The sequence below is a fragment of the Stegostoma tigrinum genome, chromosome 21 (genome assembly GCF_030684315.1).
Source record: "Stegostoma tigrinum isolate sSteTig4 chromosome 21, sSteTig4.hap1, whole genome shotgun sequence".
In the NCBI taxonomy this organism is placed as follows: Eukaryota; Metazoa; Chordata; class Chondrichthyes; order Orectolobiformes; family Stegostomatidae; genus Stegostoma; species Stegostoma tigrinum.
This window is the reverse complement of record NC_081374.1, coordinates 31,182,993-31,208,872: the sequence shown is the minus strand read 5'-3', so window position 1 is coordinate 31,208,872 and position 25,880 is coordinate 31,182,993. Positions and strand designations below refer to the sequence as shown.

General features: G+C 39.2%; 1 protein-coding gene across 2 annotated transcripts in view; it reads left to right on the top strand.

The window, feature by feature from the left end:
• Positions 1-25,880, top strand: part of LOC125462823 (leucine-rich repeat-containing G-protein coupled receptor 6) — a 248,235-nt gene that overhangs the window by 192,661 nt on the left and 29,694 nt on the right. For both annotated transcript variants that reach the window (XM_048553238.1, XM_059653420.1), the window contains exons 7-11: positions 19,930-19,998; positions 21,177-21,248; positions 22,877-22,948; positions 24,543-24,611; positions 24,827-24,898. In XM_048553238.1, the coding sequence (XP_048409195.1) occupies positions 19,930-19,998; positions 21,177-21,248; positions 22,877-22,948; positions 24,543-24,611; positions 24,827-24,898 (354 nt within the window). The remainder of the gene's footprint in view (positions 1-19,929; positions 19,999-21,176; positions 21,249-22,876; positions 22,949-24,542; positions 24,612-24,826; positions 24,899-25,880) is intronic.

Below are 25,880 nucleotides of genomic sequence, written 5' to 3'. Positions count from 1 at the left end.
CATGGTAACTTTCAGATCTCAAATCAGATTTGAATGTGCAGACATTTTTGGAGTAGGGGATAATTTTATAAAAATACCTTAACGTTAGTTATTCCCATGCTATAACTTTGGTTATTTCCCTCCATTATATTTCAGTTTCCTCCCATACATTTTGGTCAATTGGCAAATGCTTTGCAAATAAATAAGTGGAAGTTTCCAGATGGAATGTTTGGAATGTTGATGAGCATAAGTTGCATTGCAATGCAGCAATAATATGGGACAGGAATGGCAGAAGTGCAGATATTCTTCGTAATTATTCAAACAGAAGTGAAATATTTTACCTAACATTCTTTCACATGGTTATACTGATGCATTTGAATTCTAGTAGCATCTATGTAGAGGAAATAGAGTTGGCTTCTAAATTTTGAAATCGATATTAATATAGCTATAATTTAAAATGAATAAATTCCTATAAAAATAAAAATACACCTTAAGTTTCTAGCTGTGTTTAGACGTCTGTGTGCAGATTTATGAAGCAAGTTAACAATAAATATAATGTTAACGAAGTTTCACATGTGAAAGACATTTGACATTCATGAAAGTAATGAAAGTGGTTGTCTGGTTTGAAAATTATCTTTATTATAGTTCACAAAAGCGCTGACAAATGGACTAAGTCTGATATCTAGTGTAGCTATGTGGGGTTTGTTCCCTACAGTTTACATTATCTACAGATGACATGAATGTTAATATTTTCAGTGCTGTTATTACATTTTTTGAGGGCACTAAGTTATGAAGCTAGGTGTTAATGGATTTATTGATAGCATTGAAAAGGATCTGAATTACATGAAGAGCTATGGAGTAGTGAATGGATCCTTATGTCAAAGGCTTACAGTAATGTACATCAACAGATGAAACATGTAAGTACTTAGCCATTGTAAAGCTGTTATCAATGGGACTAATTGAGATCTGGGATGCATGTCAAATGCTTTTGATTAGAACATTGTGTACTTTGGACACCTTTACTTCAAAGACTCATTGATGTATTCAACAAGGTTCTGAATAGATGCTGAAGTATGAATAGATACTCAGATTTTAATATGTTTTCATTGGAGAAGCCTAAGAAGGGAGATGATCCTAATCTTTAAAATACTGAAAGTAAAGGTAATGTTTATTTAGTTTGAAATTTGAATGAAGAAGTAACCTCAAATGTAGCTGAAGGTAAAAAGAAAATGAAATTCCTCTTCCCGCAGTATAATAGGTAATTGGAATTGATTCACATAAAGAAGTCAATGTAGTGTTGATTAATTCCTGTTAAAGAAGGAAATTGGACACAGTTGTTTGGACTTTCATCTTCCAGATCTGTTCAGTTGGTTAAATGCCTCCTCTGTCTACTGTCTGTAAGCTTTTGATTCATTTATTCATATGTACAATGCTGGCAAGGCCCGTATTTATTGCCTATCTCTCACACTAAGCACCATGTGGACATCCCTCCCCACTGCCTCCGATCAATTCCTGGATGTCTTTGCACATCTCAGCTTCAACAAATGTCCCTGGCAACTCCCCATACCTGCAAAGATCTATCTATTGGTCACCGTCAATGGATTAGCAGCTCAAAGATCTGATTCCCTTCGGCTATAAACTCCCTGAGGCATCAATAGTTCAGCAATCTAATAGAAGTAATTCCTAATGCTCAGTTTCTTCTGGCCTCAACCTTACCCATTGCAGTGTGGTGATCACTCAGAGATTTAGAGTTTTGCTTATTGACAAATTATGTATTAGAAATAAAGCTAATGACAGCAAAAATAACACTGAGTATGTTTGTCAGTCAATAGTAGTAGGAAATTTCAGTAAATGGATCTGCAGGCAGCTTAATCAAACTCTAATAGCAGAACACTTGAGTAATGTTACTGTCAGTTCCCTGACATACATATTGTTGATATTTGTCTTCTCAATCTTTTTTGCTTATTAATGCGAGTAAGTTAGAGATTGTGATTAAAAATGGAAACGCGAAGTTGTGATGGAACAAACTGAATGGTATATCAGCAGCAAATTGGAAGAAATTTTTGGTTTCACTGTTTTGGCAGCATTGAGGAATATGTGTTAAAACGTTTTATTATAATTGGGAATGAGGTTATAAAGAACTCAATTCAAATAATCTCTTCTTAGGTTGGGATAATGTTAAATATACAACGACAAAAGTTCCAGACAGACATGAATGCCTTTGCAGAATGTTAGCACTTGATAATTACAATGAGCTCGCCTTTGATCTCAGCAACACTGTTTTAAATTATTTGGCTGGTCCTGTCTAGTTATTGTTCAAATGAGAACTGACAAGCATTAATATTTCTGTTTTGTTTGAATGATCTGAATTTGAAGAGGGAGATAACAAAGTGTGAAGCTGGATGAAAGCAGCAGGCCAAGCAGCATCTTAGGAGCACAAAAGCTGACGTTTCAGGCCTAGACCCTTCATCAGAAAAGGGGGAGGGGGAGACCATTCTGAAATAAATATGGAGAAAGGGGGAGGCAGATCGAAGATTGATAGAGGAGAAGATAGGTGGAGACCACCTATCTTCTTTTCTCTGCATTTTCGGTCCACCTCCCCCTCTCTCCCCATTTATTCCAGAACCCTCTCCCCATTCCCCTCTCTGTTGAAGGGTCTAGGCCCGAAACGTCGGCTTTTGTGCTCCTAAGATGCTGCTTGGCCTGCTGTGTTCATCCAGCTTCACACTTAGTTATCTTGGATTCTCCAGCATCTGCAGTTCCCATTTATCTTTGAAGAGGCAGATTTGTTTTGAGCAGGTATGAATTTATGGTTCTTTTTAACTCGCAAAGTGCGTTGCTTTTTCTTTCAAATTGTCTTTCCAAATGGTATTTCTTTCAGTCAAAGCACTTTACTAGAAAAATCATATTGATCCAGTTTGCCAATGGCCAGAAAATCACTGTTTCATTATAGAAGGGAGTTGTGCATGAGGATATTTTGGAATCCCTTTGGAGCAAGCTCCAAAGGAATTGCCAGAAAAATTGAAGATTCCTCCGGGCAATTTCTCCATGCATGGACTCTTCCATTTAAACAGAGAATTTAAAGGGTTCCATTGACATTAAATACCTAGTAAGTCAGGAAAAGTTGGGCCATTAAATACAAAGCTAAACTCCTGAGTAACAATTTGATTGACCCCAACACTCCCTTATCACCAGGACACAACACCATTTTCACACTCCTGACCCTACTCACTTTTCCTTTGCTCCATGCCTGACTCCACTTTGCCCTGCTCTGGACCAGATTTTCCTTCCTCCTAGGGACAGAACTCCCTTCTCCTGTTCCAGAATGTGTGGGATCAATCACCATATTGATTTCCTGCTCTGCAACCAAACCCCTTCACATTCTATGATCCAATTCTCCTTTCCCACTAAGGACCAAGTAAGAATGATCTCCTTCACCACCCAACCCCACCCCCAATTTACCCAATCCCAAGACATGATCCGTGTTTATCACTCAGCACCTGACAATTTGCCCTGATTGATATCCAAATCCCCTTTATCCCTACTTCTTCTCCCCTCCACACACAACCTGTCTCTCCATGTCACTGGACACATTAGCCCCTTCCTCTGCACCACAACCTGCCTCACTAACAGAACTGCAGCTCCTCATCCTGCCACCATCACACTCAATAACCACCATCTCTGCCTCCCTGCAGAACCCGATATCTACCATCCACATTAACTTCCCTTAACCATGTATCTCTGACCTTGCACCCAGGCACCCTACTGACATTGCACCTAGTCCCTGATCCAGTTCCCACTGTCACACTACTTCCTTGCCAACATGTCACTTTACCCAGCTTCTAAAATCAGGCTTACGCACATTTGACATCAGCTGTCAAAGCGGGTGTCAGGGCCTTTAAATTTCAGAATACGGCAGCTGACTATTGTGAAAAGTAGACATGGTTTGCCTTACTGATTTGGTTCTGCATTATAACTGACCAATCAGAATGGAATTACGTCTCCACATTTCTGAAGGAGGCCTGATCAGGATCTTCTCTCAGAATGCAGAGCTGCTTCTTTTCATCAAAATTAGGGATGAATATGACCAATTACGCCTGAAATATCTTGCACTTTTAGATTCAAAGGCTTTCAAAATTCAGCAGAAAGTTGGGCAGCAACCAGTTAATTGCAATGGCATCTCCTTACCCCAGAAATGCAGATCCTACCAAAGGACTGATCAAGCACAGGAGCTTGCTAGCTTTGTACAGCATCCAGACCCAGAATGCCAGCTTTCCTGCTCCTCTGAAGCTGCCTGGCCTGCTGTATTCATCCAGCTCTACATCTTGTTAGCTCTGACTCCAGCATCGGCAGTTCCTACTATCTCTAGCTTTGTACCTGCTTTGTGCATTGTTTCAGAGGAATCAGAGAGACTTGGTGGCACCTGAGGTATCAACATTACTGAGCTCACAACCTTAGTACCTCCCCTTCTTTCTAGGATCTCTCATACATCCTCCTCACATGGTTTATGACCTTCTCTCCTCCACCAGCCCTTCAATTTAATTTGCCACTGAATATCGGCATCAATTTCCATCACGTCCACCAATGTCATTGGTGTGCAGACTGCCCAAAGTAAAATGATTATTAATGATGCTACAACACAATTTGGGATTCTTATGTATAATGAGCTGGGGATGAATTTTCGTTCCCCCTTGGTAGAGTATTTGAAGGGAGACACATAAAATCAAATGAATGGCTCATCCACTGACCCTCTCCTACCTCTACCATGTCCACCGTATTATGGGCAAAGATTGGTGAATACACAAGGGATTAATCAGCTGCCTGACCTTAGATCTGTTAATACCTTTACGTTGACAATTAACAACCTCCGAAGCACCTATAGTGCTATTTATCAGTCTGTGAGAGAAGATGGGGAAAGGTAAGCAAGACTATTAACTTTAACAGCCCAAGTCGCTGTCTGGCATGAGGGATCTGGGGGGGGGGGGATGGACTCTATTTAGGGGTTCCCCGGTGCTCACTGGGGACACAGGTCCCACTCTGCAAGATGGCTCCCATGCCCTCTTCCCCAGTTCCTCCAATTGGCTTTCCCATCAACTCACGTCTTTCCTCCCACCCCGCTCCCTCCACTTACTGGAGTGTCCCAGATTTGTGCTGTCACAAAATTCAAGAAGACCGAGAAATGAAGCCTGGGAGATGTCTGCTCATAGCCCCATCAGTAGCCACAACCGTCTTTTTGCATTTGATACCATCAGCATGTTGCCATTTACCAATCTGAATGGCAGACAGCTCCGTAGTATGGGATATCCTGCCCCGAGGGGTTGGCAGTCCCAGTACCCACTCACCCCTACCCCGCCATTTCCTTTGCTGCCCCAGTGGATCAGAGCCACCAGATTTCACTTCAGAGATGTGCCAACTGACATTAAGGTCAGGAAGGGGAGAGGAAGGGTTGGGGGTTGTCTGCAGCATTCCCTCTAATTTTCTTCCTGGTTGCTTCCAAGATTTATTCTGATTCAGGCATTGGATGTCAATGCCACAATCAGTGTTCTGACACCAGTCATCGTGCTGTGTTCAGACCTTTGCAGCTACACAGCTTAGAAGGAACGTAGATTGTCTGTACCATCATAAAATTCATCCCTAAGGAGACGGCAATTAAAAAGTACCTTTATTCTATCGCCGACCAGTTGCTTCGTGACCACCAATGCCATACTTGCAAGTAGCCTCCATTTTCTACAGTTGTCTTAGATTGCAGTAATTGCTCACTTTAGAACAAATACTTTCAGAAAGAAATAAACCAGGAATTTCAACAAATAGGCCAACTGGCTTTGAGTATGTGGAAAGTAAAAATATTTTTCACAATTGTTGATTGACCGACTCTATATTTCCATCTTTACGTATTTGTGTTGAAGAGAACTGCATGTAATTTAAGATAACAAAGTGTGGAGCTGGATGAACACTGCAGGCCAAGCAGCATCTTAGGAACACAAAAGCTGACGTTTCGGGCCTAGACCCTTCATCAGAAAAGGGGGATGGGGAGAGGGTTATGAAATAAATAGGGAGAGAGGGGGAGGTGGACCGAAGATGGATAGAGGAGAAGATAGGTGGAGAGGAGAGTATAGGTGGGGAGGTAGGGAGGGGATAGGTCAGTCCGGGGAGGACAGACAGGTCAAGGAGGCGGGATGAGGTTAGTAGGTGGGAAATGGAGGTGCGGCTTGAGGTGGGAGGAGGGGATAGGTGAGAGGAAGAACAGGTTAGGGAGGCGGGGACGAGCTGGGCTGGTTTTGGGATGCAGTGGGGTGAGGGGACAAGCTGGGCCAGTTTAGGGATACCGTGGGGGAAGGGGAGATTTTGTCATTTGAATTTTTTTTAACTTCAACCTCATATCTTCGCCATCAATAAAGATTTACATTTCTCTGTCCACAACATTTTTAGGACTCCCAAACTCCCTGCATTCCTCTCCACTGAAACTTTAAACTGTCTAAAGATTTGCAACCTGTCCTGCAATTAAACCATATCGTCTATTAGACATCCTTCTGTACATGTGGAGTTCATTTCTAGTTGAGGCAGAATTCATGTCACATTCAAGATTAGAATCAATTGGTGGGAAAAAAAACAGTTTAAGAGACATAGCAACAGGTGGATAACTGTGATTAGACTTATTTGTTCACATAGAGGGTAAACACCAACACGAGTTAATTGGGCTAAATGGCCCAATTTTGTAATTTTCATGGATTTCTACACAAGTTCCAATTATTTGTTCTAGCTGACCTCCACTGACTTCCCATCCTATTATTGTATTCAATTTCAAATGTTCCTTAGTCTATCACCATGACCAGCTCTAACCCGATGAGACAGCTTTTATTCTGTGCTGTTCTGTTTCAAGCCTATTTGTTCTAGTTTGTTGTTTATTCATTCATGGGACTACGGTGTCACTGGCTAGGCCAACATTTATAGCCCATCCCTAATTGCTGAGAGGAGAATTAAGGATCAACCACATTGCTGTGGGTCCAGAGTCACATGCAGGCCAGACCAGGTAAAGATAGCAGAGATAACAAAGTGCGGAGCTGGATGAACACAGCAGGCCAAGCAGCATCTTAGGAGCACAAAAGCTGATGTTTCGGGCTGAGACCCTTCATCAGAAAAGGGGGATGGGGAGAGGATTCTGAAATAAATAGGGAGAGGGGGAGGCGAACCGAAGATGGATAGAGGAGAAGATCGGTGGAGAGGTGCAGTGAGAGACAGATCCCCTGAGGTTGGCCTGGAGGGAGGTTAGGCATCCCTGGAAGAGGCTTCGCAGTGAGGTTAAAATTGTGGTCAGAGATAATAGGAACTGCAGATGCTGGAGAATCCGAGATAACAAAGTGTGGAGCTGGATGAACACAGCAGGCCAAGCAGCATCTTAGGAGCAGACAAAGATAGCAGTTACCTTCCTTAAAGGACATTAGTAAACCAGGTGGATTTTTCCAACAATTGACAATGGATTCACAGTCATCATTAGACTCTAAATTCCAGATTTATCCCAGATTCCCAGAACATTACCTGGGTCTCTGGGTTAACAGGTAAAATCACCATGCTGTCACCTCTCCTTGGAGTTCTTACCAATATTTTATTCCATGGTACATTCTGATGAAAGGGGATAGTAAACTTCACCGTGATTCTCCAGGGAGATCAAGTGAACACTGCACTGCTATTCTCAAGCATCTAGCTCATTGCCCAACTTAAATTGATTGGTGCCTTTTAAAAAACAATTTGAAGACCTACATCACACGTTTCCCTGCAAGCTCTGCTTTTCTTCAGTATACAGAAATTCAGCGGCTTGAATTTTCAGACATGAAGCCTGGAACCATCCTGATCACCTTTCTCTGATATGTTGCTGCTGGTTATGTATCTCCTTCTAGCATTTGGGTGATAGTATCTGCACACAATAAGTACAATGTAAAGCTCCCCGTGCAAGCCACCACCCCCACCACCCCAGGACGTGGGCTGAGAGCTGTGCTATGTCTAGAATCAGGAAGGAAGGTCAGTTTCAGACTGCCTGTCATTCCCCAAAATTAAGTTAAAATGACCTAACTACCCAGGGGCCAAATGAACCCTTTAAATGGCCAATTAATGATCCCTTAAGGACTCCATCAACCACTGGTATTATACCAGCAATGTGGGAACCGTATACCTTGTGGGATGGACAGAGAGTAAACTAGGCAGCTTCTCTGCATAATAATAAAATGTGAGGCTGGATGAACACAGCAGGCCAAGCAGCATCTCAGGAGCACAAAAGCTGACGTTTCGGGCCTAGACCCTTCATCAGAGAGGGGGTTGGGGGGAGGGAACTGGAATAAATAGGGAGAGAGGGGGAGGCGGACCGAAGATGGAGAGTAAAGAAGATAGGTGGAGAGAGTATAGGTGGGGAGGTAGGGAGGGGATAGGTCAGTCCAGGGAAGACGGACAGGTCAAGGAGGTGGGATGAGGTTAGTAGGTAGCTGGGGGTGCGGCTTGGGGTGGGAGGAAGGGATGGGTGAGAGGAAGAACCGGTTAGGGAGGCAGAGACAGGTTGGACTGGTTTTGGGATGTAGTGGGCGGGGGGGATGTCTGCATATGTGTGTGGGAAGACCGTACAATTCAAGTGCCCTGTGGCCACGCCCACTTAAGGAGTACCCATACTAACAAGCTCATCTCATATAACTTAAATGGTACAAACTCTACTCATAAAGGGGATGGCCAATGGTGATGGACCCCAATCCTCCTTCCCCTCGCCCCCACTTCCCAACCCTGCCCCCTCCAACATTTCAATTAAACGGGGAAAAATCAAGCCAAAGCTTCCAGTTTCTAGATGACAAGGTTCCCTGCTGAAAATGCAGTCAAAGTAATTACCCCTTCACTTAGAAATTTATCTTTGCAAAATTAATAAGTCAGAATCTTTTAGGCAAAGCGAGCAATGTTTTCAACCAGTGATCTAAGCCTGCTTTTCCTATATTAAATAAATCAAGTATTTATTTGATGGTTTACAGACCTTAGAACATGTCAAATTCCGAACGATTCTTTTACCAGAATCCCCACGTGATTTTAGATCTTTCACTGTTGCCTTTCTTAATCCAAAATTAAATTTTAAAAAAATCCATTGATGTTATGTACTAGATCTGGCACGACTTTTAGCATAATAACGTCAAAAACAAAAAAAAAGCAAATGATAAATTACTATATTTTTAATGGCTTGCCCTTTTTCTTCATGTTGATCAAAGGTATGTGGATGCGTTTCAGCTGTCGATGTGCCAACACTTACAATGGATAGTTAGCCCAAATATGTGGAAAATTACTTAGAGGAGAATGAAAGATGAATTGTAACATTTCAGATATAACCAGTGCTCTAAACATTTTGTGATAGACTGGGTAGATGAATTTTGTGTAAATACATTGAATGTTTGTACCAACAGAAAAGCAGGGCTGCAGCATGTTTATTTCACACCTTGTGGAAAGAAGCATTAGTTTTGAAAAATATATATAAGCAGTTAAGTGAGAAAGCAAACTCGCTGCTTTTTGTTGAGAAGCAAAGTAGGATTCTGTCACCATAATTCATAATCATTTATAATTAAAAGCAACTGACAACATTTCCCAGCACACTTGATTAAAATACTGTTATAAAGTTAAAACATGGAAACAAACTACAGGAGCACTTATTTGTTGATTAAAGGGAAAAAACAAAGAATAATCATGACTGCAAGGGGAGCATCAGCGACTGAAAGCCCTTTAGGTATTAAGCATTTGGGTGATTGTGAGATTTGGTGAGGGTAATTACAAAAATTCCTCAATGCTTGGTCCCCTCAATGCCGGCTAAATAATGATTCTGTCATCAAAAACTCCAGTCTATTAAAGGCTGCTATTATTACACAGGTCTTAATCTGTTCCAGTAAAGCTAGCAGACACAACTGCTCTTAAGAATGAAATACTTTCTGAAAATGTCTCAGTTATCACATTGGAACAACTTAGTATGGGTAGCTGAACTCTGTCATGAAATAAGAAAATGTTCGTGCCCTCGACTGCATTTGTAGAGCTCGACATGGTGGCAGTTTTAAAGAACTGCAGCTTGTGAGGTCGCATCCTGGTTTTACATCTGTCTAAAACATTTTTGAAATGTTTTGAAGACATCCACTATATCATTGAGGCATTTTTAAGACATGACCTGTACATGAGAAGTTGTTGGCGGATAGGATTAGGGTAAACCCCAAGGCTTTCTATAGGTATTTAAGGAATAAAAGAATGACGAAAGTAAGATTAGGCCCAATCAAGGATAGCAGTGGTAAGTTGTGTGTGGAGTCAGATGAGATAGGGGAAGCGCTAAATGAATATTTTTCAACAGTATTCACTCTAGAAGATGACAATGTTGTCGAGGAGAATACTGAGATACAGGCTACTAGACTAGGTGGGATTGAGGTTCACACAGAAGAGATATTAGAAATCCTTCAGAAGGTGAAGATAGATAAGTCCCCTGGGCCGGTTGGGATTTATTCTCGGATCCTCTGGGAAGCCAGAGAGGAGATTGCGGAGCCTTTGGCATTGATCTTTAACTCGTCGCTGTCTACAGGAATAGTGCCAGACGACTGGAGGATAGCAAACGTGGTTCCCCTGTTCAAGAAGGGGAGTAGAGACAACCCTGGTAGACCAGTGAGCCTTACCTCAGTTGTTGGTAAAGTGTTGGAAACGGTTATAAGGGATAGGATTTATAATCATCTAGAAAAGGATAAATTGATTAGGGATAGTCAGCACGGTCTTGTGAAGGGAAGGTCATGCCTCACAAAACTTATTGAGTTCTTTGAGAAGGTGACCAAACAGGTAGATGAGAGTAAACCAGTTGATGTGGTGTATATGGATTTCAGCAAGGCGTTTGATAAGGTTCCCCACAATAGGCTATTGTACAAAATGCGGAGGAATGGAATTGTGGGAGATATAGCAGTTTGGTTCGGAAATTGGCTTGCTGAAAGAAGACAGAGGCTGATAGTTGATGGGAAATGTTCATCCTGGAGACCAGTTACTAGTGGTATACCGCAAGGGTCAGTGTTGGGTCCACTGCTGTTTGTCATTTTTATGAATGACCTGGATGAGGGCATAGAAGGATGGGTTAGTAAATTTGCAGATGACACTAAGGTCGGTGGAGTTGTGGATAGTGACAAAGGATACTGTAGGTTGCAGAGAGACATAGATAAGCTGCAGAGCTGGGCTGAGAGGTGGCAAATGGAGTTTAATGCAGACAAGTGTGAGGTGATGCACTTTGGCAGGAGCAACTGGAAGGCAAAGTACAGGGCTAATGGTAAGATTCTTAGCAGTGTAGATGAGCAGAGAGATCTCGGTGTCCACGTACACAGATCCTTGAAAGTTGCCACCCAGGTTGAAAGGACTGTTAAGAAGCCGTACAGTGTTTTAGCTTTTATTATTAGAGGGATCGAGTTCCGGAACCAAGAGGTTATGGTGAAGCTGTACAAAACTCTGGTGCGGCCGCACTTGGAGTATTGTGTACAGTTCTGGTCACCGCATTATAAGAAGGATGTGGAAGCTTTGGAAAGGGTGCAGAGGAGATTTACTAGGATGTTGCCTGGTATGGAGGGAAGGTCTTACGAGGAAAGGCTGAGGGACTTGAGGCTGTTTTCATTAGAGAGATGAAGGTTGAGAAGTGACTTAATTGAAACATATAAAATAATCAGAGGGTTAGATAGGGTGGATAGGGAGCGCCTTTTTCCTAGGATGGTGACGGCGAGCACGAGGGGGCATAGCTTTAAATTGAGGGGTGAAATATATAGTACAGATGTCAGAGGTAGTTTCTTTACTCAGAGAGTAGTAAGGGAATGGAATGCTTTGCCTGCAACGGTAGTAGATTCGCCAACTTTAGATACATTTAAGTCGTCATTGGATAAGCATATGGACGTATATGGAATAGTGTAGGTTAGATGGGCTTGAGATCGGTATGACAGGTCGGCACAACATCGAGTGCCGAAGGGCCTGTACTGTGCTGTAATGTTCTATGTTCTATGTTCTATTTAGTTTGAAGTCTAGGTGGTGTCATATGAATTCTGTGAGAAGGAATCTCACATTTCCCAGCTTAAGAATTTCTTGAAGTCTCAAGTTTTGCATCAATTTGTGGTCAAAGCAATTACATTAGCACAGTAATAGTGCACAACAGTCAGAGCCCAATAAATGAAGGACAAACCCTTCACCTACTAGCTGAATATTTCAAAAAGCATGTTGGCAATGAGTAATTTAGTTTGATTTCACAATTGTTTCACATTTATTGATATGTTCTGGTATTGGTTGAGGTACATGTGATCCTTGCTGCAATTTATAGAAACTTGCAACTTGGCCCCTCACAAAACTTTAAATGCCTGGGTCAATCCGAAGAGGCCATGAAATATTGTTTGCCTTCCTCTCTATGACTAGCCTATTGTATAATAGTGTTTTCACCTTGTGTTACACTTGCATGTCAACTCACACCGCTAACTTACTAAACTAGTTAGATTCCCTAATAAAATTAGCAGATTGATTTTAACATATCGGTCCGATAGACACCAGTTAAGTGTGGTTTTAAAGCGCTGGCCTGGAGACAATAATATTAGAAGCTGCTGTGCTTAATGTTTCCTAATAATTTCAACTGGCACTGAAGTATGCTGGCACATGTGCCACAGAAGATTGAAACCTTTCTTGTACAATTCTACACATTATGTTAAAAGACCTCTCCAGGCTGCAACTAAGTCTTTGCAATGTGTTTTCCTCTAGAACAACATTTGGAATTTGATACACCTACCCACATCTGGGAACAGGCTGGGAGATGGATGGGCATCATTTAATTGGACATACTCCCATTCCCTTTCTCCCTCAGCTATCCTCATTAGCGATATGACCAATTTGCTGAATGTACTATTGCGGATGCTCCAAAGTGAGTCCATCCACAGCTCCAGAGCCATCATGCGGTCTAACGAGAGCTGCAGCTGGACACACTTCCTGCCCGTGAAGGAGTCACGGACATCAGACACGTCCCTGAGCTCCCACATTGAGCAAGAGCAGCATAACACGGGTCTGGGATCTCCTGCCATTTTTAGTCTTAAGCTCTACTTAGTGCTGCTATAATATCAAATATTAGATGAATGAAATGAAATAAAATTGTACCATGTACACAGATCCTTGAAAGTTGCCACCCAGGTTGAGAGGGCTGTTAAGAAGGCATACAGTGTTTTAGCTTTTATTAATAGAGGGATCGAATTCTGGAACCAAGAGGTTATGGTGTAGCTGTAAAAGCTCTGCTGCAGCCGCATTTGGAGTATTGCATCCAGTTCTGGTCACCGCATTATAAGAAGGATGTGGAAGCTTTGGAAAGGGTGCAGAGGAGATTTACTAGGATGTTGCCTGGTATGGAGCGAAGGTCTTACGAGGAAAGGCTGAGGGACTTGAGGCAGTTTTCATTAGAGAGAAGAAGGTTGAGAGGTGACTTAATTGAAACATCTAAAATAATCAGAGGATTAGATAGGGTGGATCGGGAAAGCCTTTTCCTGGGATAGTGACGGTGAGCACGAGGGGGCATAGCTTTAAATTGAGGGGTGAAAAATACAGGACAGATGTCAGAGGTAGTTTCTTTACTCAGAGAGCAGGAAGGGAATGGAACGCTTTGCCTGCAACGGTAGTAGATTCAACAGCTTTAGGTACATTGAAGTTGTCATTGGATAAGCATTTGGACGTACATGGAATAGTGTTGGTTAGATGGGCTTGAAATCAGTATGACAGGTCGGCACAACATCGAGGGCCGAAGGGCCTGTACTGTGCTGTTATGTTCTGTGTTCTATTATCACAAGATGGAGGGTCTATTATGTTCATACCCCATCCTATTTAAAACTGAGATAGAGGATATTGTTCTTGAGCTTCATATCTCTAGGTCAATTAAGGCTCTTTTATTCAATTAAGAACTTCATTTAAGAACCTCACGCTGCTGCCACGGGTTGAAGATGCTGGTGGTGCTTGTGGCGAATGGGTATGGTTTCCCCTCTTTGCTAAATTTTCCACTGCATCCTTGGGAGGGTTCAGGAACAAATCGAAATTTCTGCCTTCACATCACTATCACATGATCTATTCTGAAAAGTGTGACATTGTTACGATGGTTGATATGAAAATAACACTGAACAGTAAAATTCACCTTCAGCAAAATAGACTGCAAATATTAATTATCCAGACTCTTAAGTGACTACATTCGTGACATTTTGGAAAATTCCAGTGTTCATGTACCAGCAGGTTAGAATTGTGAGGGAAAATAATTTTAAAAGACAATGTTAATAACAAGCCTTTTGGACAATTCCATGCCAATTTTGAATCTGGGCATTGGTGGATAGTTCTGATTACATGGGTGCTCTGTGATCTCATCAAGAGCCTCAAGTCATTTTTATGGTTAGATCTTGTTTAACTGCAGGGCATGTTGGTGGAGAAGAAAAAGTATCTATTGTGGTGATAAGTGAGACACAATCTGGGAGCTCTGAAAGAAGACTGAAGCAGAAGTGAAGAATTTAGAAGGGGGAGAAGTCAGGTAATCATCTAGGATGGAAGAACAGAGGGCTCTCAGCAAGCAGAGATTTCTGTGGTATTAAGCGGTGCTCCGAAAGAAAAGTACTCTCCTCTTGATAGGCTAGTCTATCATCCTATTGGCTTAAATGTACACATAAGCCTGTAAATAGTGTGAAGTAACAATCAAATCAATAACAATTCACCATTTGATTTGTCTGTTATCTTTTACAGACTGATATTTCTGTGGAGTTAAATTATATAAGGGTTAACCGTGCTTTTAAAGAACACCAAGCGATACATTGTAATATTGTACATGGCTGTATAAATGCAGGCATAAATCAAACCTTAGACTTTGCATGACCAGAGTTACTAAATGTATACAATAAAGAATTCAAAGTAACTGGCACTAATTTTCAACTATGACTCACTTCTGTCGCAATAGGATTGTCATACTAATAGTGACTTTGGCAAGCATTACAAAATGTTATTAAAAGCATCTGTTGTCCATTGTGTACGACTCTATCTATGGCAAATACAGCAGTGACTATAAGAGATAAAAAAATAGAGTACTGATTTTTAAATAAAAGCTTTGATGTTTCTGTGATTATGGCCAACAATTACACCTCTGAATGAACAGGATTTAAAACAATGAAGTAATGGATTCATTGAAAACAATGGACCTGTATAGTGCTTGCACCAACACTCTCACTATTGTAAACCTCAGATAATTTACCCACAGATGTAAATTGTTCTGGCAAAGTTTTTACCCAAAGAGAAAGCTACCCATGTAAAGCTATTGTACATAAATGTCAATATGCATAGCCTGAGGGTAGAGTCCACTTTTGTCTTTTTTTTGATAGCCCAAAAGGCTACTTAATTGTTAAATTTGATAGTCCAGGGAAAGTATGTGTAACTTGAGGCACTTTATTAAAAACATACACTTTGCTGTCATCAGAATCAAATTGCACTTGAGAGTGAGGCATTTTCTGACTGATAATGAAATGTTTGCAGTGGTGCCATGTTTCATCATGTAAATGCATCAAAGCAGGAGTCAAAACTTCGGGAGAAAAACACAAGGAAGGTGGGTGTAATTATGGGCACTGTAGATTGAATACTAAATACATCAGCAGCATAAGCATGCAAAATCATGTAAGAATATAAGAAATAGAAGCTGGACGAGGCCATTTAGTCTCTCTAGTCCACTCCATCAGTTGACAAGATCTTGAATGAACTACAAAAATACAATTTTCCTGCATGATTGTCATATTCTTTGATGGAAGTTTTAATATGTCAAAGTCTATCAATCTCAATCTTGAATAAACTCAAGGACTGAACTGCAATAGCCCTCTAGGGCAGAGAATTCCAAACAAATATAATAGACTTTTAGCAAATGTAGCTTGGAGTGGAAATCCACTACTGCTGAAAACAATACATTTTTCCAGAGTTTTTTGTCTAATGTTTTATACGGGCCAATCAATCTGCACTGCCTCTCATGCAGTATAAATGTCAAATTTCCACTTAAATTGACATTCTTGCATATTGTCCTAATCAGGGCAAAATGTTTTGACAAATGTGTCTTTATTTCAGTGATATTGAGGTTCTATTAAGCCAAACAGCTATTTAAACCCACTTCTAATTTGCAACTCAATGCAGCAGGTGGATGTAATAAGGCCTCCCATCTGATATCTAGCAATCCCACTCTATACTGATACCTTTAAGGGCTGGGTGGATTTCCTTTGTAGGCAAAAACTGAAAGAACTGCGGATGCTAGATTCTCAAGAAGGGTCACGAAACTCGAAATGTTAACTCTGGTTTCTCTCACAATCAGTTTTATCCCTAGTTTGTGTTCTCATGCAAAAAAAATGCCTTTAGAAAATTTGCAGCAAGGAAGGTATTGTATTATATAAAGCAAATTGAGAAGAAAGTAGTACTCAGTTGCTGGATACTCTACCATTACAGAACGTTGATTAACTAAGCAAATATCTTATCACATATCCTGTTCAACATACTTATCGTTTCCCATGCTAACTCTTTGCAGCACATCCTGTGAGATTTGGTACAAGCAATTATAAGCTGTTAGATCAATAGTAGTAGCTATTAAGAGCCTGCAATTGAAGATTGTACTGAACATCAAGGGGGAAACATCCAGGTCTACCAACAAATATTGGGTGCTTATGATAAAGGCATGGCTATAATCATAGACAGATTGGCAAAAACAGCTTGGATGAAGAGTTCCTAGAATGCATTTGAAGTATTTTCTTTGAGCAAGTTTTGGATTTGACCTGAGAGCAGGCTATATCAGATTTGATATTGTGTAATCTGACAGGACTAATTAATGCCTCATTTTAAAAAAGACACCCTAGGTACCAGCAACATCAATGTTATTGAATTTTACAGTCAATTGAAAGGAGGAGGAGAGGTGTGCAATGGTGAGTGGCAGCTCAGACGATTGGCCAGAGAATGACAAATAGGTCGTACAGAAGGAACAAATTAGAGAGTGAGAGAAAGCTAGCTAGACATTTTAAAACATCAATCAAGTTATACAGGGCACTGGTAAGACCACAGTTGGAATGCTTTGTGCAGTTTTGGTCTCCTTTTAAAGGAAGGATCTAAATGCATTGAAGGCAATTTAAAGAAGGTTTACAAGATTGTGATCTAGAATGAATGGATTGTCTTATGAGGAGAGACTGAATTCACTTCCTCTGGAATTTAGAAAGGAGAGGGTAGATCATGAAACTGTTTAAGATCCTGGATAGATTTGACAGGGTATATGTAGATTAGATTAGATTCCCTACAGTGTGGAAACAGGCCCTTCGGCCCAACAAGTCCACACCGCCCTTTAGAGCATCCCACTCAGACCCATCCCCCTATACCCACATATCCCTGTACACTACAGGCAATTTAGTAATGCTGATCCACCAGGCCTGCACATCTTTGGACTCTGGCAGGAAACCGGAGCACCCTGAGGAAACCTGCACAGACACAGGGAGAATGTGCAAACTCCACACAGGCAGTCACCCGAGGCTGAAATCGAACCCAGGTCCCTGGCGCTGTGAGGCTGCAGTGCTAACCACTGAGCCACCGTGCCACCCTGAAAGGATGTTTCTTCTTGTGAGTGAGCCTAGAATGAGAAAGCACTGCTTCTAAATTCGGCCTCACAATTTCAGGGTAGGCTGAAGATTTTCTTGCTGCCTGGGAGTTGTGCAGCTTTGTAATTCTCTGCCTGAGAAAGTGGTGGCGGCAGGATTGCTGAGTAAATTAGTGTGAGAACTAATGTAATGAATCTGAAATACATTTGAAAACTTCAACACACTGGAGAGAGGGCTCATAAGTAACCCACAAGCATTGGCAATACAACAAGGAAAATTGTGGAACTATCATTGCAGTTGCATAACCTACATTATCAGGACATGCCTAAAGAGATTTCCCAAATTATGTTTCCTCCTTCATGGTTTAGATGATATATGTCTTGTTCAAAATGAGACTTGGAGAGTGAGGTTTTCTTCCAAAGGTCTCATAAAACCATCCTCCTGCACTTGTCTTCAATTCCCCAGCCACCTCTCTATGAGACAAACACCCCACGATGAGAGTGTAAATGTTTCTTTTCTTCTCATCACTGGATCCCCTAAACAGTAGGCCTCGATCACCAATCTTTATGATCCAGAAGCTGCCGGCCTTTGATTGGCCAGCAGCTTCTGATGGCCCAGAATGCCATTGTCCAGGCTGCTGCCTCACCAAGAAACCCAGCCAAGATCACCTGCCAGCTCTCAATGAGGTGGTTGGGATACAATAGCTTGGACATTCTCGTCAATGGGGATGGCAACTTCATTGACACCTAACATGCTTACCTCCACACTTGCTTTAAAAAAAGTCAGAAAATTGCTCCCCAAAATTCTTTCTTGATTTCCTAACACTGCAACCTTGTGCAAATAGTGAGCAGAACATGACTGAGCTCAAGTGAAATAATTCATGGTGCTCAGGCTTTGATTTTAAGCAAGATTACTCCTACCTCACCCCTAACTTCAGAGAATTTTGTTCTCTTTCAATCCTAATGTATAACCTGCATCAACGTTTAGCTTGCCAGCTCTGATCTACTGTCCCCCACCATAGCACAATCAATAGCCTCCCCTCGGCCTTCTCCCATTGAATAGGATGCAATGTTCATGCTCTTTTGACTGTCACAGGTTGCCAGCAAGAGTCAGCCCAGCAGTATTTTAATGAGGCTTTGCCAGGGTCTTTGGCTGGTTCAGTCTCTCCAATTACTCCCCAGCCCCCATAAAGATTGGGGCTTAGTGCCAAAACGTGCACAGCATAAATAGATATTGAGATGAGAAACTGGGGAATACAGGACATTCAATCAATGATGTGCTTGCATAAGTTGGTGACTTCATGATATGAGGGGAAGATAAGAGGTGGTGAAGAAGGGGAGCATTGGAGAGTGGGACGAGAATGGAAAATTATAGATAAATGCATTTAAACAGTTGTACAGTTTTATTAATTGCTATTTCTCAAGTGCTTGTAGAAATATTGATCTAACAAAAGTCTTGCAAACTTCTAGTAAACTAATGGTTTATTGATTAGGACTTTATTCCAATAAAATTTGTAGTAGTAGTACATTAAATCTCTAAAGTTTTCTTTCTCTATAAGCATCATTTCATGTCTTTGTTGTACTGTTTAGTTGCAAACTGGTAACTACTGACAGGTTTCTGCAAAATAAAATTATCTTTTAAAACTCCATGTGGAAAAGTTTCTGTCAGTTCTCTGGGGCAGATACAGTTCAACACAAAAAGAACTTCAGTTCCAGTCTATAATCATTCCCCATTTACATTTGATAATTACTGAGTCAAGGTCTACTTAAAAAGGATAAAACTGTGTTATCTGATATTACTAACAATGTATATACAAATCCTATATTTTTCATTATTTTAACTCTGTTCATTTACTTTAAACACTTTGATACTTTTGTTAAAATGGTACAAGGAAAATTTTTATACAAAAGGCTTAGAAATATTTCATCATATGATATCAACTTTAAATTTGTTTTCAAAATGATATTATAGCAAAGGAAATCTTGAGTTTCACAACCTTGGGATAGAAAAGGTGATGTTTTAATATTGAGTGTTGACAATAATGTATTGTCTGCGGACATTTATATTCCACAAAAGTATTGATTAAATTAATTGAAACAATGAGATTACTCAAGATTTTAGGCATTACAATGCATATCACCTGGTTTAACATCATGCTACACTTGTGAGGTCTTTTGCAAAATAATAAGACATGCTACAATACTGAATTGGCAGTGCATTATTCAAAAGTAGACATCACAGCTGTTCTGATATGTCAGTTCAAAAATATTCACAAAATGCAATGATGACACCTAACAAAGTATAATCAATAATGTTCTATTTTTGTTTATTTTACCAGAGACTTGAATTATAATGACCTGGCTGAATTTCCTGTAGCTATCAGAACTCTAAGCAAGCTTCAAGAGCTGTGAGTATCACCTTATTAATGATAAAGAAAGCAGTTATATATAGAAATAATTGTGAAAACCATCAGTAATTGTACCATGGAAAATAATATGCACCCGGTCTGTGTAATATTCCTGAAAACAGCAAGGGAGCATGTACGTTCTCCAAAGTGTTTTGGAAGTATTCAAATTCAAATTCCAAACACAGTGATTATGCACTATATAAAGTGACTGAAAACACGTAAATGATTTTGAGACTGTTGCCTCAGAGAGGTTAAGGATGGCATTTGTAAGCTAATCTTAAATCACAATAGGATTTGGTTGGAGCCATGGGAAGGAGAGCAAGATAACATGATAGTATTTCAAAACTTGCTTCACAACACTAAACAATATTCAGTTATTTAGCCAGAAGTGTCTGTTTTTCCATCTCTCTTTTTCTCAAATCCTAATTTAAATGAATGTTTGAAAACATGTACAATGGTCCAAAAAGGAAGATTCCCTCAATAGGTAACATGTATTAACTTAAGTTCTAATCCATTATAAATAATCAACTTGTATATTGAAGGCAGATAGCTTTAACACTGCATTTTTTAGAGAATATGTACTAATAAAAATCAACAATTTTTCTACAAAATCCATCACTGACGTAAGCAATTAACAGCTTGGTAACAATTTTCTAGAGTAAAAAGTCTGTGGGTTCAATCTTGGCACCAGACTGTATTAGGCAGCCCTGGGGGAGTTTTGGGTTATTGAGAGTGCCATCATTGAGAACAGGCATAAAAAAGGTCTGCCTCCCTATTCCAGTGGTTCAGGGTGGTTAACTTTACAAAGGCATGATTCAAAGAGTCACAAGTTTTTTTGATACCCAGTCCAAAATTCCTCCTACAACCAATCCCACCAAAAAGAGGTTAATTGATAAATCATGTTATGGCTGTTTGTGAGGTCTTGCTGTAAACAACAACAGTCACTTCATTCCAAAGTAATTAATTGTATGTACTGTGATTTGAAACATATTAAATCCAAGTTTCTCTTTATAGGAAATGATTTGGATTCTTGAAAAATGGTTGCAAATACTGAAAATGTGTCAAAAAAGTAAAGCTTTTCTTTTAAAGAGAAAACAACAGTTACATTGTGATGTAATAACTTTCACGTTGAACTTGACTGTTTTAACTAATTGGATGATTTTTGATGTGTGTTGTAGGGGTTTCCATAACAACAATATCAAAGCAATTCCAGAAAAGGCTTTTGTTGGAAACCCCCTTCTTCAGACAATGTAAGGTTAATTGCTGTCATCTTGTATATCCATTGTTACTTATCTCTGTTTCAGTGTGTCTATGTTTGGTTTATCTCATGACAAGGCTGTAATTTAGCTTTGATTGTTACTGTTTATGAAAAATTGTAGCACTCTGAAAATTTGCTAGGAAGTCAAGTATTACCTTTCCAATGTATCCCTTGGGAAAATTGAAATCATGAAATATACCTACACTTCCTTTCAATTCAAAGTTTCAATATATTAACTCAGTGAATAGGCAAAATCTACACCGCACTTATGAGCTGGAATTCATCTGGGGCATTGCTCAGAGGATGCTACATGTATATCCAGACGAGGAAGGTGAAAAGTTGACATGCTACCATTTAGGATCACTGGTCTGATGAGGAGTAAAAGTGGTTGAGGATAATCTTCAGGAGAGGATTTGATTTAACTGATAATTATTGTCAAAAAAACAATCTTGTTAATGCTTGCTGTTAACATCCATATCTGAAAAACTGGTTTGAATTAGGTACCAAAAAAATAGCTTTAGTCCACAAAAGAATTTTTTAAAATTTCCTTTAGTATACAAGGAAGGGTGAGCAGACTGATAAAATCAAAGTAAAATCAACTTTTCTGCTCCAGTGGAAACTAGTATTTGTGTTAGTATGCTTCCAGAGTGACCTGCCCAATTCACTGATGTTGAAAACTAACTATGTCTCGAATAGTTGCATTTGTTTTGAATGGATTTTACAAATTTAGAGCAGCATGTGACCTGATCTGGAGTTGAGAGGCTTGTCAGAGTGTGAACTGTGCCTATCAGCAGAAAATAACCCTCCTCCTTTCTATTTCTTTTCATACATATATAAATATCTAAAAGTACACCTTAGTTCCACAAAGTAATTTAATTGGATAATATGTTTAATTTCGACTGTTTAAAAATGATTTTGGATCTTAAAAGCTGCTACTTACAGAAGAGATAAGTATCTTGAATAACAATTAACGTATTTATAAATGCAATAATAAAAGTGCAGGTGTGGATTTAATCACACACTTCCAAAAAATATCTTTTATTTATTTTTCTTTGCAGAATGTAACAATTAAATGAATATGCGAGTTCAGCAATGCTATTTGCTTAGTTATTTAATATAAATAATTCAACTTATTAATAAAACTACATATTAAGTGTACAGTAATTCAAGGTGGACCAAATGTCTTTCTTAGTTAACTCTTTAATTATTGCCTTTAGTTAAGTCTTTAACTATTGCCTTTCTTAATTGTTTAAGTATTTTATCCCAACATCTCAAGACTTCACAAGAATATGTCTTCATTCTGGCAACAGGAAAGACCTACAAATCGTTTGCTAATGACCAGCATATTGTTGCCATTTAGTCTGTTTCCTAGACCGATTCTCAAATGTTATTATTATTTAAAGAAAACTCTTCCCCCATCATCTGTTCAAGCAGCTACAATAAAACATATGGGTTCATGTCGATTGTCCGGCTGGTTTGAGTTAATTCTACAGGGGACTCTTGTACGTTTTGTTACTCAAACTGATTCTACGCTATCTTCACATCAGTAAAGCAGATGTGAGCTTTGACACTGATGGATGTAGTATAAAAACTTATCTAAACAATTTATTTCCTTTTTAGTCATTTTTATGATAATCCAATCCAGTTTGTGGGGAAATCAGCATTTCAGTATCTGCCAAAGCTTCACACCTTGTAAGTATGAGCTGAGCCACGTGTTCAATTTCAAAAGTTCAAAAAGCTGGCCCAGTAGCTTATGTAATTGAAAGCTTAACTCCCAATCAGGAGGTAACAAATCTAAGTCCTTGGGGTGTTTGCTGCTGGAAGTTGTTTGCCGTAGATGTTAAATTTAGTTTTCTCAGTCCCCAAGAACTGCATGCAGACAAACTCAGAGGAAGAAAAAGCTGACTCACTGGGCTGATTTTAATTCTGTGCAAGTCGATGGCTTTTGAATGAGTTAAAATCTCACCCTTTGTCTCAGTACATGTAAATTATATTTGCTTCTAACCATTCACACGGAGCTTTTCAAATTCAGTGTATAGAGATCCTTAACATAACAATCTTGTGGTTATAAATATATATATGATGTAGAATAGCATGCAGAAAGTAAATAAAGCATGCAATAATTATTGTAGCAATAGACCTTAAAGCATTGAATATTTGAGGTACTTGCTCTGTTTAATTTGTAGTGCACAAAAGTTTGTTTTCATAATTTTGATCAAAGTTTTAGAATCTGCAAAAGCAATTTAAGAGATGCCTATTATTATACATAACATATTGATGTGCAACAAAATTCCTGGATTTTTAAACTGGTCAAGGTTATTGGATTTTTGAACTATTTTGAAGGAAGTTTATAAAGCAATGATCTTTTCAAAGTGTTTTCACTTTAAGATGGTGAGATAACTTTATACTCAACTTATAATGGTGTCACTTTTGTGCAATACTGCCATCAGATACAGTACTACATTACGGTGTGACAACAAATGGAAATTATCACTGCATAGGCTCATAAAGAAAGAGGGAAGGAAGAGCAGACATTCATACAACATCTTTCAAGACGTTAGGACATCCCAATGTGCTTTCTAGTTAATGAAGTACTTTTAAAATGGAACAACTGCCAGCAAGTGGACAGTAAAACTTCATATCAAAATTCCCTAAACTGCAATGAAATAAATGACCCAGAATTTGTTTAAAACATGCTGCGTGAGGGATAAAGATTGATTAGAACAGGAGAATTCTCTTGTTCTTCTCTGTTTGTGCCAGGGATATTTTGCTTTCATCTGAGAAATCAGGTGGAATCTTCTTCAAGTACTTGGGAAGGTCAAGTTCCTATGGAGTTGCAAGCATAACAATTCTGTGTGCATGTAGTTGTATGCAAAGTTACTTCTAGTAGCTTCTGAACAGAGCATAGAGTCTATAAAATGTGAATTGGAAGCCATGTGCCATTGAGGTGTGAAAAGTGTAGAAGACATGCTTTAACTCTGTAACTACAAATAACTTGTGAAAAAAGAATGTAGCCAAAGAAAACCAAATTAGGAAATATGAACAGCAAACATTAAGTTATTAACTATAATTAATAATTTTGTGAATATCAAGTTGGCTATGTGATCTTTATATTGCAATTATAATTGGTAAAATAAATTGAGTTTATTCAAACTCCCCAAAAGGATGGTATAATTATCTGTTTTAAATGTTATGGTGCAATAATTGCAAACTTTCATCTTATGTCAGTTTTTTTTCTTATAAGTAATGCACGACAAAAGTAATGGATTTTTGCTGTCAATTCCAGGTCACTAAATGGAGCAATTGAAATAAAGGAATTCCCAGACCTTAAAGGAACAACTAGCCTGGAAATACTGTGGGTAGCAAAATTATGTTTATCAAACTTAGATTCTGAATGAACAGCAGGCACTATTTTGCTGCAATTATTGCTCTTTTCTTTTGATGGCATTCATTCATCACAAATTATCCATTACATTGTCAGTTCTGTCAGTAAAAATAAAGGTCATGTACTGAGGAACTTCTCGCATGCCTAACTCCAAATAATGGCATAAATTTTCTGCTTCTGGACAGGACCCTAACTCAAGCTGGAATAACCTCACTTCCCAGGGGTCTCTGCCAACAGCTCCCAAATCTACGAGTACTGTGAGTATGGTTTAATTCCTGGTTATACGTGTATTTGATTGTTAATCCTTAGTGAGTAACTCCTGTATCTGTTTACTGTGTAGAAATAGAGCATGAACTGAACTGTTTAGCTCCATGGGATGATTGAAATTTTACTTCAAGAAACATTTAATAGCGTCTTTCCTTGAAGAGAGATTGTAAAGCTTATATCTAGTATACCACTATGATGAGATAGCACAATATAAGTGAGACTGGTCTTATAAATCTATTAACCATCCTTGCTTAGAGGACTTTCAGAACAATTATTGTAGATTTATATCAGGAGAGATGAATGCAATGCACATAAGCCTATTAAGGCATGATCTTTGTGATTCTTTTAAGTTTAAATGTAAATAGTTCTACAGCCTAATTGAACACCATAATTGTAAAAAAAAACACACACTACAATGACAGTATATCTTGCTATATGTCTAATTTCTACTACACAAGCTGCATGCTTCATATTTTAGATTATAATGATCCCTTACTTTTCTAAACTCAGTTTGTCCTTTGTCTTACTTTAAAGCTCGTATTATCCTTATTTTCTTGTAGGTATAATCCCACTCACTCATAAAGTTAAAGATTTAAGCTTTATGACTTCTCATCAAGAACAGAAACTGTTAAATCTTTCTTGCAAATAAATTTCTGTCTTTCTACTGAGCGAAATAGTTTGAGAATCAGTAGGTTCTATGCCATATTCAGAAGAAATTCTGCATAAAGTAACTCTGTCGGTTATCACTTGCAGGTTATGTATCTACAATGACATTTCAAATGATAAACTTGTAATAGGTGCATTAAAATTGTATTTTGGGAAAATTATTATACCACAGTTTAATGTTTTCATATTTAACCATTCAATACATTATGTTGGCAAAAGCATTATCAAACTTACTTGAAAATTGAATATCATATAAACCAGTGATGTTGACAGCTGATACCAGTATAACAGCTGATAGTCTAAATT